The 16,076-nt window shown below is 33.6% G+C and overlaps 1 protein-coding gene across 2 annotated transcripts; it reads right to left on the bottom strand.

The window, feature by feature from the left end:
* Nucleotides 1-313: 313 nt before the first annotated feature.
* Nucleotides 314-15,129, bottom strand: LOC106709915 (elongation of very long chain fatty acids protein 7). 2 transcript variants are annotated; one of them, XM_014501831.2, is made up of 6 exons: nucleotides 14,993-15,129; nucleotides 2,848-3,004; nucleotides 2,384-2,574; nucleotides 1,807-1,887; nucleotides 1,128-1,427; nucleotides 314-922 (listed from the first exon to the last, which is right to left on the bottom strand). In XM_014501831.2, exons 2-6 carry the CDS (start codon nucleotides 2,915-2,917, stop codon nucleotides 617-619), a joined length of 948 nt encoding a protein of 315 aa, XP_014357317.2. In that variant the 5' UTR covers nucleotides 2,918-3,004; nucleotides 14,993-15,129; the 3' UTR covers nucleotides 314-616. The 2 variants fall into 2 exon arrangements, with proteins under 2 accessions (XP_014357317.2, XP_014357318.2); XM_014501832.2 differs by lacking the exon at nucleotides 14,993-15,129 and adding an exon at nucleotides 4,798-4,941.
* Nucleotides 15,130-16,076: the final 947 nt, after the last annotated feature.

The raw sequence follows: 16,076 nt of genomic DNA, 5'->3' as shown, positions 1-16,076 counted from the left end.
ATATTAAAAATTGGTATTTCTTAAAAAGTAACATTAACTTCAAATATATCAGTAACTGTATCCACATTTTTTGGTGATTTTCATTACGCTATGTTTTTCTTACATCAAGTATATATGTGTTATTTTTTTTTTCTAAATAAGTTCTATAGTAAGAAAATGTTTACTGTACATTTTGTTCAAAATAAAAATCTAAGTTGTCTAAAAACGCTATATGGATATAGGTATATTCCAAATTCCTATAATCTAAAAGCGCAGTATTGAACTATTGCAATCACATATTATATATAATTTTTATCAACATTGTTACAAGATATTAAACAACTCGTTGAACATCATCTTGTGACTATCTCACTGTATTTGGAATCGACACAACAGGCTTCAGTCCAACAACCCGATATTTCAATCTTGCCGTGACGTTCATTTTCTAAGATGCCTCGGTAATTATAATATTACGCTTTTTAATATGTGTGGATCACAGGACCTATTTTGGGGCTGATTTCAATATTCGTCTCGTATCTTACCCATTACGTATCGTTAGTTGTGTTTAAAATCGAAGCTTGTCTTTATTTACAATCAATACTCTACTATTTACAATCTCACGTTTAAAATCTCTTTTTTAATTTTCCTTTTTATTGCCATTTCTAACCTCACCATTCCTTTCGAAAGCACTATAATTCTTATCTGTAATATGGCCATTAGCTACGCCATTGTTCTGAGAATGTTCCTCGTTACAACTGCTGTTCTTAACTTCACCCTTTGCCTTTCTATCGGAGGGTTTCCCATAAGCCTTGTAGTAGAAATCATAGAATAGATAATAAAAGAAAATTGAATTTGGCAGCGTGAAAACGACGGACCAGCGTGGGTACCCACAGTCGTAAATCAGCAGCTGAGATGAATGGATGAAAGCGATGCAGAACTGGAGCTGAAAAAAAAAAGAAAATAAAAAATTTACAGTAGTTAAAAGAAAAAATACCTGTGCAGTAACTAGATAACTTAAAGGCTTTTAGGACTTTCAAATGTTTTCAAATAGTGTGGTCTGGCATTCATTTGTTAAGGTTAGAAGTCCATTACTTCTACCTAATTCTTTGGGTTCGAGGCGAACTTAAGTACATATTCAGAATACCTACCATTTGCAAGGTGGTGATGTGTCGTTTCCAAAACAGGAACTTCTGATACTGGGGTCCCATCGCCGACAACATGTAGTAAGTATACATTATGATGTGGACGAAGGAATTGATGACACCAATCAGAGTTCCATGACCGCCCGGATAGTACTTGGTGGCTCCCCAGGAGATCATCGGCATGACAGTATGATGGTACATGTGCAGGAACGTGATCTGTTTATTCTTTTTTCTTATCACGAAGAAAATCGTATCGAGTAGTTCGGACATCTTCGCGAGGAAATACACGTAAACCCCTCTTGCGACCTGAAATTTTTTGATGTATTTTAGAGTAATGAACTATCAAGGTAGAATAACATTATTTATAATTTTATTTCGAGTAATTTTATATTATTTTGTTAATGTTTAGGTTAACAAAAATAGAGATCGTACCAGAAAATATCAAATTTAGAAAAACTATATTTACATAATTAATCATATAACAATAACTAGCCGTCGCGACTCTGTCCGCGCGGCATTAAAAAACTTAATAAGTAGCATATGTGTTCTTCCAGACTATGTTCTAAATCTGTGACAAATTTCATCAAGATCTGTTGAGCCGTTCCGGAGATACCTTCAAGCAAACATCCATCCATCCATCTAAATTTTTGCATTTATAATATTAGTAAGATTATTTCATAATTACCCTCATAGCCTCCGGAGATCTTGAAAAGTCAACCGGCTGACACTTCCAACTGTAAGTCCTCAGCCAACCCGCATCGAGCCCCTGAAAATGTTTTACTGAAAATGTTTTACTGAATGTTTGTTGAAATGACCAGTAAAATAGTAAATTATCTATTAGTGTAACGCTCTGTCAGTTGGTCGGCTTTGTGGCATAATTTGTAGTTCTCATAATTTCACCAAGATTGATGTCTGGTTAATAATAAAAAGGGAAAGTGAGTGGTATGATGATGATTGCTTGTATTTTGGTCGTCACAAGTAAGACGACGTGAAAGCATAATGGTGTACATGACTACGGTAATCACATCCGTCGCTCTACCTCGACTCGGTCTACTCGTACGACAGATTATCCCAATTCTGTCCAATTAAATTCGAAAAAATCTTCATTCTCATTTTTGTATACTATATGTATTTGTGTAGAAAATGAAATATTCCGATTCGTAATCGGATATGTCATCAATCAAGAAACCGACAACAAGTTGTTTCATGATACATAGATAAAAACCTTGACCATCACATAACATAAAAAGATTTGAACAAACCTCGTAGAACAACCAAATGCTGACAAAGACTTGTATGAAATTGTAAACGACTAAGGTCTTCTGTAGTTGGAAGGGTTTCTTGTCAGCCATGTATCTCGGACCCCATTTCAACGTGAAGTACAGGTACAGGCCGATGATTGCCAGCCCCGGACCCGGGCTCTTTATTAAGAACCAATCGTTCGTTCGTGGATCTGGAAAATTTAACATACAAATCACTACCAGCTTTCACATCGAAATACTTGGCTTTACGGCTTTTGTGTGAGCCAAAGGTATATTTAATAAACATCGAAACTTTTACTCAGTCAAAATTATTTTTAAGACTAAAACCTTGAAGAGAATTAACCTAGCGACATTAGAAGTTTTTATTTAACACTGCAATGATTTGTCTTGATAAAACTTTTTTAGTTTTAATCTAAAAACCCCTAGTTGTTTAAACAATTTCATTAAAAACTTCAAGATCTCACCGGCTAATTCTACAAATAACCGATGGTAGGTCTTCGAGAAGGAGTTATTTGATAGCGCCATGTCCGCCATGTCCGCCAGATGTGTTTTCGTCGAGTGTTCACTTCCTTACAGTCACGAGAGGCCCAACAGCATCGCTGAGAAACCTTCTGCTTTTACCTGCAAACGATAATAATATTTAGAATTAGATTCAGTAAAGTCATTTCTGCTCTGGTTGTTGTTATTAACAATCTTTAGCATTTATATATCCCTCATTAATAAGTAATGTACAATTTATTTGGAATAACGTCGACAAGTGACTTATGTTTGTGATGATCCTTAAAGACATCAGACAGATTTTTTAGAAGTTTATCTACAACATCACTTGTCGATGATGACTCTGTTAATGATGCATATGAAAAAAATAACTTTATTTCATTTGCTTACGTTTATTATAAACAAGTAATCAAATCAACAAAGTAGTTATAATTTCCCGCAATTCTCATCGTTCTCAAGGTAATGGATGATGCGGAAAAACCCATTTAATTATCTGTCCTATAGCCTTCGGTGTCCGACCGAACACCTAGCGAAATCACCGGACCATCAGAACATTATGACGTCACGACCAGGTCACTAACACACCGTCACGCCATGGCCAATCGACTACTGTACACTTTCCTACACCGTAAGTCTCTACTGAGATAACATTGTCTAACTATCTAACTATCTTATTCCAGCAGAGTTTAAGCGCCTGTTTTGAACGTTAAAGGTTAACTGAGTTACAGATTGTGAGTATAACGATTGTTGTAATTCATTTCGTCACGCAATAACATAACTAGTAAAGAAAAAAGTAAGTATTAAGAAGAATAGAAAGATGATTAGAAGCAACGATGAGAAAGGAGCAAGTAATGTCTCACTAGTAACTGTGTAGAAAATTTGCAACAGATATACGTGTCCCACGAAAACGCTGCCTACCTCAAACTGAACTAAAGGATGTTAAGAATGGCGCAAGTATTCTAGTGGTCGCGACAAACACTTTAATAACAGTAATCAGTAGCTCAGATGGGGAAATAAATGCGTTAAAGCAGCATAACTAGTTTATTGCAGATTTTAATTCAAAAAATAAATGCAATCGTGATTGAATTGTGCACGACAAGGATGTTGAAAATAAAAATAATTTTATTGTCTACTCTGTGATGAAAAAAAAAACTTGCTATCGAAAACAACTATAGAAAAGATAGATTAATTAACTAGAGAGTCTAAGATGATATTAATTAAGAAGTCCAACCTTAAAATATATCCTCACCAAAAACGAAGTCAATATGAACCCTGAGATGTATTATTATGAAGATATCGTTAAAATATTTTAAGTTATAAATCATATCGGCAAAAAACTGAACGAAATGGAACAAATTTTTTGTACGCCTTTCTAATGTTGTATGTGGTCACCTTTCACTTGTTCAAAGTACAGCGTGACCTTTATTTTTTTCATTATTGGGAGTTTTGTTTGCTTTTATTAATTTTACTATAACTATGAAATTGAAGTCAGAAATTTATTTGCGTTTTTTCGCCGTGCGTTGAAAGAGCGTTAGATTCATAACTTAATCTTGTACCTCAATTATTGAAATTTAAATATAAATTTATAATCAAAATATAATAATTGAAATATCAAAATTTTATAAGTAAGCTGTCGCCCACATCTCCGCGTCCGAGCGGAATTAAAAGAATATCTTTATAAGTAGCCTATGTTACTTAATTTAATTCTGGAATTTTTTACTAATTTAATCTTATTTAATTCTGGAGATGATGCCACATTTATAAAAATCATAACACAACAGATTTACAATAAAAAAATGATAAATATGTATTGTTTTACAAAGAGAGATGACATAATGACATGAAAATCAATACTAAAATGTAGGCCAAATCAATAATAACATATCCGGCATTTTTATTTTAATGACTCTACAAACCTGCATTACATCTATATACTAAAATGGAAGACATGTTTAATACTAAGTTATATCACTTCGTTATAACATTTTGTCAAGGGAACACGCCTTCACGCACAAAGTTATCATAATTTATACGCAGTAGGCGCGTGCTTTTGACACGCTTGCGCCCGGACGACTACAGGCTGAGCTTTTCACCAACCCCTACACAGTCGCCATTTTAAAAACAGTGAAATGGGGACGCCTCACTCTCGACATACTCATTGTCAGAATTAGTGTTGATTATGGTTGTACCCTTTGTTCATAACATTTAGACCTTTATTTTAAAGAGGCTGTAAACTTTGAACGTTTAACCATTGCAAAAGAAAAACAAGGCATTATTTGCTTAATATTTAAAAAAATAATATAGATGTGTGCGGAACCGAGCAGATCTTTTTAAATATAAAGTGATTTTTGAATAACATTCTGGGGCCCCTCAAAAACTGTTTTAACTGGTCGACCATGAACTCTCTCTGAAATCTTAAACAGCAAAAACGACAATTATCTGTTAGGTAATGTTAACAAATATTTGCATGTGGCTTCTCATGCCAATTAACATACAGACCGCAAAGAAGTTCTCATGATCGTTAAGTTCGAAAAAAAAAAGTATATTCGACATAATTACAAAAGCTAAAACAAAAATTAATCTACGAACTCTTTAGAGTTCATTTCGCCTGGTCTGTGATGAGGCATAACCAAGATATTATGCGGTGTACATGTACCTTAATGCGAAGTGATAGAGATGATAATTATGTTCTTTGTCTACGCAACGAGCAGTTTCGCCATCGCCTCGCTCCGCTGGTTGTCCTAAATACCTGCTCGAAAGAGTACCGTTCGGAAATCCCTTCTCACTCTCGCTGCTCGCGCGTATTACAAAACGTGCAAGTGCGTCAACATTTAATAGCTATAGGGTTCTACATAATTTACCCAATTTTTGTACAGAGAAGTAAAAAACAAAATAGTTTGCTTACCCCTAATAGGCTACGATATTATCTAAAACAATACTTGTACAAGAAATAGAATCACGAGTTTTGTCTCCCACACAGATGATTTTATTTCCGCCTCGCCATACACTTTATGGGCAAAAACCTCACGCTATCTAGTGACGCCCTTTCACTGTATTACATGTCATAAACACCGTCGCATCGTTATGTCACCGCAGTTTCCTGGTGATCATGAATGTCATCGCCGCCGACTGGATACCAACGACTGGACACAGCTTGTGCAATGCGATGAAGCCCTTTACATCATAATTATTATAATACTCACAATTTCAGTTTTCATTAACAGTATTTTGTTATATTGTTCTTCGCTGATGTTCAAATTAATTGGGAAAATTTTGATGAAGAATGGACTTATAACAATCTTCCGGGGCGGTTTTTATCAAACAAGTTTTTGGGCGAATAACACAATTGAAATTAGAAAAAAATAATACAACTTTTCAGACAGCATTAATTACTATCTCTTCATCTTTATTCTTGAATCTAAAAACTATATAAGGTGCTGATTAAGTAAAATGCAGATAAAATTTATCAACCGTACCCATGAAAGAATTAGACTGAAAGTAATATGACTCCAAGATGAACTCAATCCAATTTGAACCACGAGATGTGCGTTTAAATTTACACCATAAAGAAGTAGTAACAGTAGGGTAAATACATAGTAAAATAGTGCAGTATCAAAAGTAGCATAAAATTAGAGTTGTAAATTGAGCTACTATCCTATAATTCTTACTATGCCCACAAACATGCGCGAATCGCTACTACTCGAATTATGTAAATGTTGATTCCAAATAACAATAGCCTACAAAATGCAGTCGCAAGTTCTGACATTTATAATCTGCGGTCTGCGGCACGAAAGGTTCATTTAGCGTCCTGCCTTGCGGTTTCCTAAGCACCTGTGCCGTATGAACCGAGTTTACGTTTAGTTATTTGTAATATTGACAAACATTTGTAATGCACGTCCTCTTTAAAATGTTATTGACCCGAAATGTTGGCGCATAGCGATTTGTTGAAATCACTGCAAATTGAAATTGCACGCAAAAGGCATCCATCCTTATGAAACATGCAATCTTACTAACTTCACTTCCACATTACTAATTTTATCGCAACACCACGCATTAGCACTGACTACATATATAATATTACATTTGACTGATTAGTTATTTGTCGATTTCTGTTTCGTCAGTCTGCAGTTTTGGTTCACGGGGACAGGATCACATCAGATATGAGGTGCTCAGCACAGGAGAAACATAATCTAAGCCATTTTAAGAATATAAATGCTCTGAAACCGTTTACAATGTACTTTCGCTGTTTTATTTCAACTCTATCCTTTAATTCACAAAATCGTTGCACTGTCACAAAAATGTTAGAGAAATGTGTGGGAGTATTAGAACTCTTTTCCACTAAACCGCCTAGTCAGTTGTTGCTTTGAGCAGTCGCGACTGCGACAGCGCTAGTAGAAATAGTCTACATAGTAGAATAGTAGTCTTTTCAAAGCTTCTCAAACTTGTTATAACTAGAACATTAGGCCCTTGAGCGGCCGATCTCGTAACATGATTGTGTCATTTTCCAATGACACTTTTTACTTGCGTATAATTGTAACAGCCAGGCTAAAGGACTGAACTAATTTTGACGTGTGAAATATAATTCGATACGGCTTCTTCCAAACACATATAGTTGACTAAAAATTTTAATTTATTTTTTACGTCCTTAAATATATTTTTTTGATGTTTTCAAATATATTCTAAAGCAAGAAACTGCACAATAATAATACAATATACGACTACAGTTTATCTAACATGAATTAAAAAATCATTGTTTTAAAATTATATCAATAGATGGCGCGTTTTTAAACGTTTGAGCTGCAGTCAGTCGGGTTTTTTTGATTTTTTATAAATTAAGAATATGTTTTTATATTTTTTATCATTAATCCTCTTTTCATAGTTTGTCTCTTTTGAACAATCATTATGTTTTACATTTATTAAGATTTATTATCATTCAATGTCTTGTCCCTGTTTTTACATAATACTTGCTGATACATCTGATGTTCGGCCATTACACTACTTTGTAATTATTTCGAGAAGTTATTTTTTTAAATTAAAGTTTGTCTGCAAGAATTATACAACGCTAATAACCTTTATTAAATACGATCCGTGAAAAACTAAGGACGTGGGATCGCATCCACAAGTTGTTGTCTATTTGAACAAAGGATTAAAACGTTCCCAGCAACATTAATTTAGCTTTATATTAGTTGAAAATACTTTTAGAATTGTTAATGAATTTTTTTCATGTTATATAAATATTATACAATAAATCATTGTTTTTTTACACGCATTCGTAGTTTTGAAGAAAAAATAATTAATCGCAAATAATTATGGTTTAAAAAAAATACCAACAATATATTCTATAGATTAAAATTTAGAACCGGACATTTTACATAATGTATTTTAAACAAATCAGTTCTTAAATCTTTCTCATGAATGTGCAAGAGGCCTAAGTTGTTTTCCTGCCAACCGAAAATATTGCGTAATAACTTGTTTAAGTTAATTAATTTAAACAAGGCTGTTGCGGGGTCAATGGAGTAGGCTATAATTTTTTTTAAGGAAGTCGCTTTAAATATTTTAAGTCGGTTACAACATTGAAAAGTAGGCATCGAACTCAGATATAATTTTATTTTATATTGTGAATAAAATTATGATTAACCCATAGCTTAAATTCTTACAGGTTCGAAGACTATGTTAAAATTTCTACGGATGCCTTTGAAAATTCACTTTGCTTATAGGCCACAAGCAAATGTATGCTCACTGTTGGTCACAAATTTTACAGGAATTTATAGAAACCCACAAAGCACCTTTTAGAGCTTACGGTTTGAAATATTAAAATTACTCTAAACTACTGATCAACGTAAATTCCTATTGAAATTTTACTTCTTATGAATATTAACAATGCAAATTATTAGATGAACTAAACGAATCTGACCGAAGTTAGGCTTAAATGTAGAACATGTTTGGAAGAACACAAAGGCTACTAATTTAATTTTTCTTCTTTTTATTTCCCACGTAGGATACTTGTAGAACTTTTGAGGACAATAATAGTGTTTGTAGAAGTAACTCTTGTTATGGAATCGAATTTCAGGATAATTATGTCCAAATGTGCAAGAAAAAATCATCCATGTTATGTAACATTCATCTATTACAATTCATAGGTAAATTGTGACATTAATCACTTACTCAGCAGAAACTTGCCTAACAAAATACCTGAATATGCTTGTAATGTAAGAATTGCAAGTATTAGCGCTTATTTATCATATAAAACTCTATTCCGTAAGCTATAAGGTCGTTAATTCTATCCACGTCACCAGTAGACTTTGACTTAAACTGAGATTGCGTAGTTCAAGCAGTTAAAGTAAGTAAAATATTAAACACACGCGTACAAATCGTAAGCCACGAAAACATCGCACAGAAGAAAATGAAGACAAGATGAATATCTCAGTAACAGTTATCGTTCATGTCTCACATTGTACTTAAAACATCGAAATCCGATGTAAATGTCGTTTAAATCCTCTTTCAATCTCCAATATGCAAGAAATTATATTTATTAAGCACAGTCGAGGACATTTATTTCATACCCAGTGAAATATCACTTGTCGTTTACAATTCAATTGTCTCGAACGTTTGCTAGCAGCTGTCGATATAAAGCGTTTGAAGCGGTTCTCGTGTTTGTATAAACGATTTATTCTTTTAAGGTTATTTAAAAAAAACACGTTATTTATTTTTTGCACCCAGTGTGTTGAAGTAACACCGGCATTTGCGTAACCCGTTGGTCCACTTTACATCCTCAATTAAAAAGTTTTTTCGTTGAATACATCGCCCGTCTACATTTTCATTGTCTAGAAATAAATTTATTGTTACTAATATTTAATACCAAAACTTTAAATACCTTCGTTAATTATCGTATTCTAACATCCCTGTTGGCCAAATCACTCATTCGCTCATCGTCGGTTATTCTGCGTGGCCGTACATCATATTTTGCACTCATCCAATTCCAAAACCATTAATTCAAGACAAATAAAAAGTTACGACAATTTTAAGAATTAAACTACTTCAAACTGAGCACCAAAGTTTCCATTATGTTTGAGTGGTAGCTCCATTATAGTGCCGTGAAGTTTGGCGAACAGGCATGGACGCGAATGTGGACGGTTTTTGCGAGGTTTGCATGTTCTTCGATCAGAGTCGGTATTTTGTCCTGCGACAAAGGGATTGAGCCCCGTTCGCGCGGCGTTTGCGGGTTATTCATTCACAGCCTCGTGCCAATCTGTTTGTTTTTATTTCAAATAAAAATTGTATTAACGTTAAGAATTATTATGTAATCCACCATGTTTGGATATCTAAATGGTGCCAGGTTGCCACGGCAATAAAATTTATTGCGGCAGCATATTCCACGTCCAGTTCGCGACGGGTTTGGCGACCGAATGTGAACATCTCGTGAATGTGGAGAGCATGACTTATGTCGTGAATTCACTAATTTCTAAATTTTATTAGGAGATTCATACATTCGCGAACCTTAGTCGAACTTGTGCGTTTTAGAATAAAAACCAAATACAGACTCCTACTGAAATTTTTCTTCTATTACGCAAAGTTAATCTACTTCGATTTCCAATTAGATTTAAGCTACACACAATTTGTTACAAACGAACAAAAAAAAAAAACAATTAATAAAAAAACCGCTTTATACTGATATACAAGTAATGCTAGTTGGCAAATTTACGTATCGATCTATCGTACTAGGGAATCCGTAAAAGCATAGCTAAATTAATTAAATTTAAAAGCTTTCATCAATCAATGTAATAGTCGCTGTCAACATGCGTAGATAACGATGAGTTTGGAGTAAAATTAATGTTTAACAGACTTCAGTAACGCTTGCTTAGAGATTAAGAGATGTGTTCGACATTTGACCTCAGCCACCTCAGTATTTAAACACTATGAAATGATATTTGAAGCTGGCTTACTGTAAGTTACAACTGAACTGCCACTTATATTGGTACTTATTATCATCCTTTACATTCTGTTTTCTATTAAAGACACAACAGTTTGTGGAAATATAAATTTCAAGACAGTGGAAGCCCACTCTTTCGTTTCTCCAAACTGTTCACACAAGCTAGTAGCTTTGCGGCAAATTTGAATTTCGTGTCGATTTCGTATTACGATTTAATCCAGCGGTACCTTCGTTATGTAACGCACTGGTCATTGCTTTTATTACTACATATGATAAATGGCGACATATGTATGTATGTGGTCGTAATCTTACTAATATTATAAATGCAAATGTTTGGATGGATGGATGTTTGTTTGAAGATATCTCCAGAACAGCTCAACGGATCTCGATTAAATTTGGCATAGGTGTAGATCATAGACTGGAAGAACACATACTACTTATTATGTTTTTTTTAATTACTACGGAGTCGGACGGAACTATCTTTTGATAAATAGCAGCGTGTTGTAGAGGCAATGTATTTATATGAATATATTTTATATAAATATATTTTACCCAACTGCAGGAAAAGATTTGTATTCTTATATTTAACGAGTAACTTAAAAACAACTGGACCGATATCAAAAATTACTTAGCTATTACAAAGCTAAATTACTGGGTAACGTTTAGCAAGCATAAATAAACAACGTAATTCTGTACCCCTTAAAATTTGCTATTTTTTGACTTTATTAAACGTTACATATATATAAAATGACGTATGAGAGAATTGTAGAACTCACCCAGACGAAGCATGGACGGTTCGCTTGTATTATCTATACTTCTATACGTATTAATAAAAACGGAGTGTCTGTATGGATTATCGAAAAAAAATATTCGTACACATGATGTTTTTACGTAGCTGATAACGCAAAACCATTTTTTATTTTTTTCTGTCTAATAATTTCCAGAACGGCTGAACCGCTTTTGCCGGAATATCTTATTAATTATGCGTCGAGGTTGACCGGAATTATACATACAAACATAATTACCCCTCTGTCAGTTAGAAAACGTAATAATAATGACGGAATTAATTATTTTTCTCATCGCATAACACAAAGGTTGTTTTTGATGTGAGAATGATATCATGTTTGCCAAAAATATTCCATTGAATTATAAAAAATACAACACGAATAAAACTGGTAGTCGAAGTTTAAAGTGTTAATCTGAATATATTTATGACATATTCCGTGGCTGCCTAAGTCGCTGTAAGCGTGGAATTAAGAAAAAATATACTAGAGTTAAATCGTAAGTAATGGTTCATCTAGCGACAATCTCACCAGTAACCCACTGTCGTCATCGCAGGTGACAATATCCTAGTTTTCTTCTGTGATGTGCTTGTAATTTTTTTCCCATCTGCCTGAAAAGGTCGCTTTTATTAGCTGGTACGAGGGACAAAAGTTTCTGCTTCTCTCCCGACAAGGTGACACTTTTCATCCCGTTGAAAAAAAAGCTCTTTTGTATATACTTGGTCTTTTGAGTTCATCTAACTAACTAGGGTGACGCATTGGGTCTCGGCCTCCGACAACCAAAGTCTTCACTTTTGAGTCCGTCCAATTCTAAATCAATTCGAAATCCTGTCTACTAAGACTTTATTTGGTTAGTCTAATAAGTGTTTTAAGAGGATCTTGAGGGATTCCCCCTTTATAGAGGGTTTCTAAAACCAAAATCCCCGTTTAAAACATATTTCTGTTTGAAAAATAATGACAGAGATTTTGGTCTCAAAAACCAACGGTAATCTGGTTAAAGTTAACCCTAAAAATGGCCAAGTTTGCTCAAAATACAAACCCTAATCTCCTACAATTATTTACTTTAATAATGTTATATATGTATCACACAATCGCACACAAAACTTTTACGCTGAATGCTTTGATTTTGACCAAGCACGCTTGACTGACAATTTTGCGGTTTTCATTATTAAGTTTAACGTTCAATTTGTCAATCAATGTTGTTTTAGTATATATATACGCCTTTTAAGGCCGCCTACACCTTTTAAGGGGTAATGATATTTTATTTAGAAACTATATGTCACGTACGGAATTAAATAAAATAGTAAAATGAGTAAGTAGCCTATGTGTTTTCCAGACTATGTTCTACATCTGTGCCAAATTTCATCGAGATCCGTTGAGCTGTTCCGGAGCATTTATGATATTAGTAAGATAGTAAGAAGTAAGATTGCAAGAAGCGTCGTGTCATATAATAAGCTGTATTACCTTCAAGTGAAAGTGGTCGTCGTCATGAAGAGCGACTTTTATCCCGTTTCGTAAAATGAAAAGGAAGACAAAAGTATTTATTAAAGTAGTACATATTGAGTGAGGTCAAGATCTCTCCGTTGAATTTTTTTAAAACACTTGTATCCAGTGAAAACATTTCAAATAGTCTTATTTTTATGGCATTCTATTCGCTAACTGAGTATCGATGTTTTGTCGCGTGTTAAAAAGACATTGAGAACTAATTATCTCTCAATGTTACTTAGAGACAATTTTTCGTAACCTCTAAGATAGCTTGTTTCTTTATTTACTCGACTGTCACCTTGCTAATATCTATCTACTTGACTTTACACTTAATAGAGTAATGGTTTAACCCACCAAGGGCGGATTCGACCAAACATCATGTTACAAAAGGATACGAGAATACGGTGATAATTTTACTCCTAGAATTTATCTCTTGTATATTTTCATTCCCGTTTTCCTGACATACTTGCGGAGTAAGCTATCTAGATACTAGTTTAAAAGTGAAAGACGAAGAATGAACGCATGTATTAACCTACAAAAACCCGTGTACAATTGTTTCATCTAACGTGACATGAAATGCCATAACGATTAAATTTTGTTGGATAATAGAGTGAAATTTCAAATTATGATAACTTGGAAATCTCGGTGACATTACGAACTCCGGATATTTCTGCTCTGACAACTTTTTTACCGCCAAAATCGTAATCATAGAATAGCAGCTGTTACTCGTGAGTAAAACTTGACTCCAATTTGATCGATTCCTCCCTAAGATTCAGGTAAAAAAAAAGTTATTTTCAAATGGTTAATTCTTGTTGAAACATTAGGAATTAGAGTGATCTTCCAAAAATTTAATATCCGTTTCAGGTCTCTGATTGTTTTTGCAGAAAGTGTAAAAGTAAAGTATTCTTTATGATAAGATAAATGACTTCATGAATATTTCATTGTTTCATTATCTTTAAAACTAATTACATAATAAAGCCATATTACGTGCACAGTACAGTTTGTAAACATTTTATACGTAACAGTCAATTAAAAAACAATCAAAATGTACTAAGTAAACACACCCAAATTGCAATATTTACAGAACTTACAGAGCAGAACGACACATGGAAAAAAAACAAAAACCTCTTTTAATGAACTTATGGTATGATTTTTATATATGTTCAAAGGAATTATTAGGGAATAATAGAACTTAATGTTTAAAATATAAAAAATAAACGTGTCGCATCTTTTTTGGTTCATGGCTCGGATGTAAAACATACAAAATATATAAAATTACATAATAACATTCTACTCTACCTAAGAACCTCTCTAATAATTAGTTTATCGTACAATTTCCTGAAGGCTGGGATTCAATTTTCCCAAAAAATTAAAATTTTGATCTATATAAAAGAAAGTCGTGTTAGTTACACTATTTATAACTCAAGAACGGCTGAATCGATTTGACTGAAAATTGGTGGGCAGGTAGCTTAAAACCAGGAAACGGACATAGGATAATTTTTAACCCGTTTTCTATTTTTTAATCCGCGCGGACGGAGTCGCGGGTAAAAGCTAGTATTTTATATTAACCTCATAACACACTTGTACCATAAATCAAACTAACAATACAAATACAATTCTGATCAGACTGATCGTAATAAGATAAACGGTCTATATTTTTGTAATGCAAATCAATGGTCATAAAAGGTGTGGTTACAAAATCAATAATTTTAATTTATAATTAACTTAGCGATTGTATTCAAGTATATGATGCTGCCTATAGAAGGCACAAGCTTGCCTAAGCATTATGTTAAGTGGACAAATATTAACATCAGCGTAATTCATTTCAAAACTGGGTCGCAAACGTTAAAAATTCATAACTTTCTTATAAATTATGCATAATAAATAATTATAAAATAAATATAATTAACTAACCTTTGATTTTCGTTACTTGAAAACACTTTTATGCCCAAAAATAAATAAAAGCAAAAGGCAAACTAAATAAAAATGAACACTCGCGTTAAAAAGTCGGACAAACGACGTCTGAAGGTGGACGCGTTCGTCCGACGTGGTATCTTAATAACAACTGAAATATTTTCTATGATTGAGTGAAGCTTGCGCAGGCGCAGACGCAGGCCTCTTGTCTAGAATCTCCGGATCTATAGGTTATGCATTGTCTTTTACTACTGATCTGTAAGATGACAATTTTTATCGTCGATGTAACACGTGTTTAAAGAACGTTCGTCTACAATTGGATTAGCGTTTTTTTTTTTTAATTTATATGAAACGGAATGTTTGTTTTACAATTTTTTTTTTAGATCATCACACATCAGCAATCTTTATTGGGATGATGGCCGTGGGCAGGGATCACTTCGATGTTTTGGTGAAAACTTGTAGTCACTTTATTGTAAGAAAAAAAATATTTCTACATTAATAAACATAGCTATTGTACAATAAAAAGTAAAGTTTTAGAGGTTTTAAGTCTTAGTATATGCGGTCTTCTCAGAGAAAGTACCATTTATATATATGGTAATATAAAAGAAGCGTTTTGTTCTTGAAGTACTAATTGCATTTTTCATTCAATTAAATTAGTTCATATCACTTTTCGCACGACCTGAAATTTTTAACGGATCTCGTCGGAAGCAATCTCGAAATTCGCGCGTTGCGCTCGCAAATTGGCGGGAATCATTGCAAGAATGGGCGCGTGTTACTCAGCCAATCGAAGGCCGTGACGTAATTTGACGTAGTCCTTCTCATTGGTTGATTAATATTTCATTTGGTTCGGCTATGCGACTGCATGAATAATGTAATCGTCAATAGACCAATTTATAGAGGAGGCGCTCCATTTTTTTTTAAATGCTACATAAATAGATATGTTTGGAATAACAAACCAGTACATATTTACATATTATGAAATATCATCCGACTCTTTACTCTATTGCTCGATTTCCCTTTCGCAATACAAATATAGTCGATGCATTTTTAGAAAGTACATAGTAATAATAAAGCATAAATAATA

This window comes from Papilio machaon, chromosome 6, assembly GCF_912999745.1.
Source record: "Papilio machaon chromosome 6, ilPapMach1.1, whole genome shotgun sequence".
Classification (NCBI taxonomy): domain Eukaryota; kingdom Metazoa; phylum Arthropoda; class Insecta; order Lepidoptera; family Papilionidae; genus Papilio; species Papilio machaon.
This window is presented reverse-complemented; position numbering and strand designations above follow the sequence as displayed.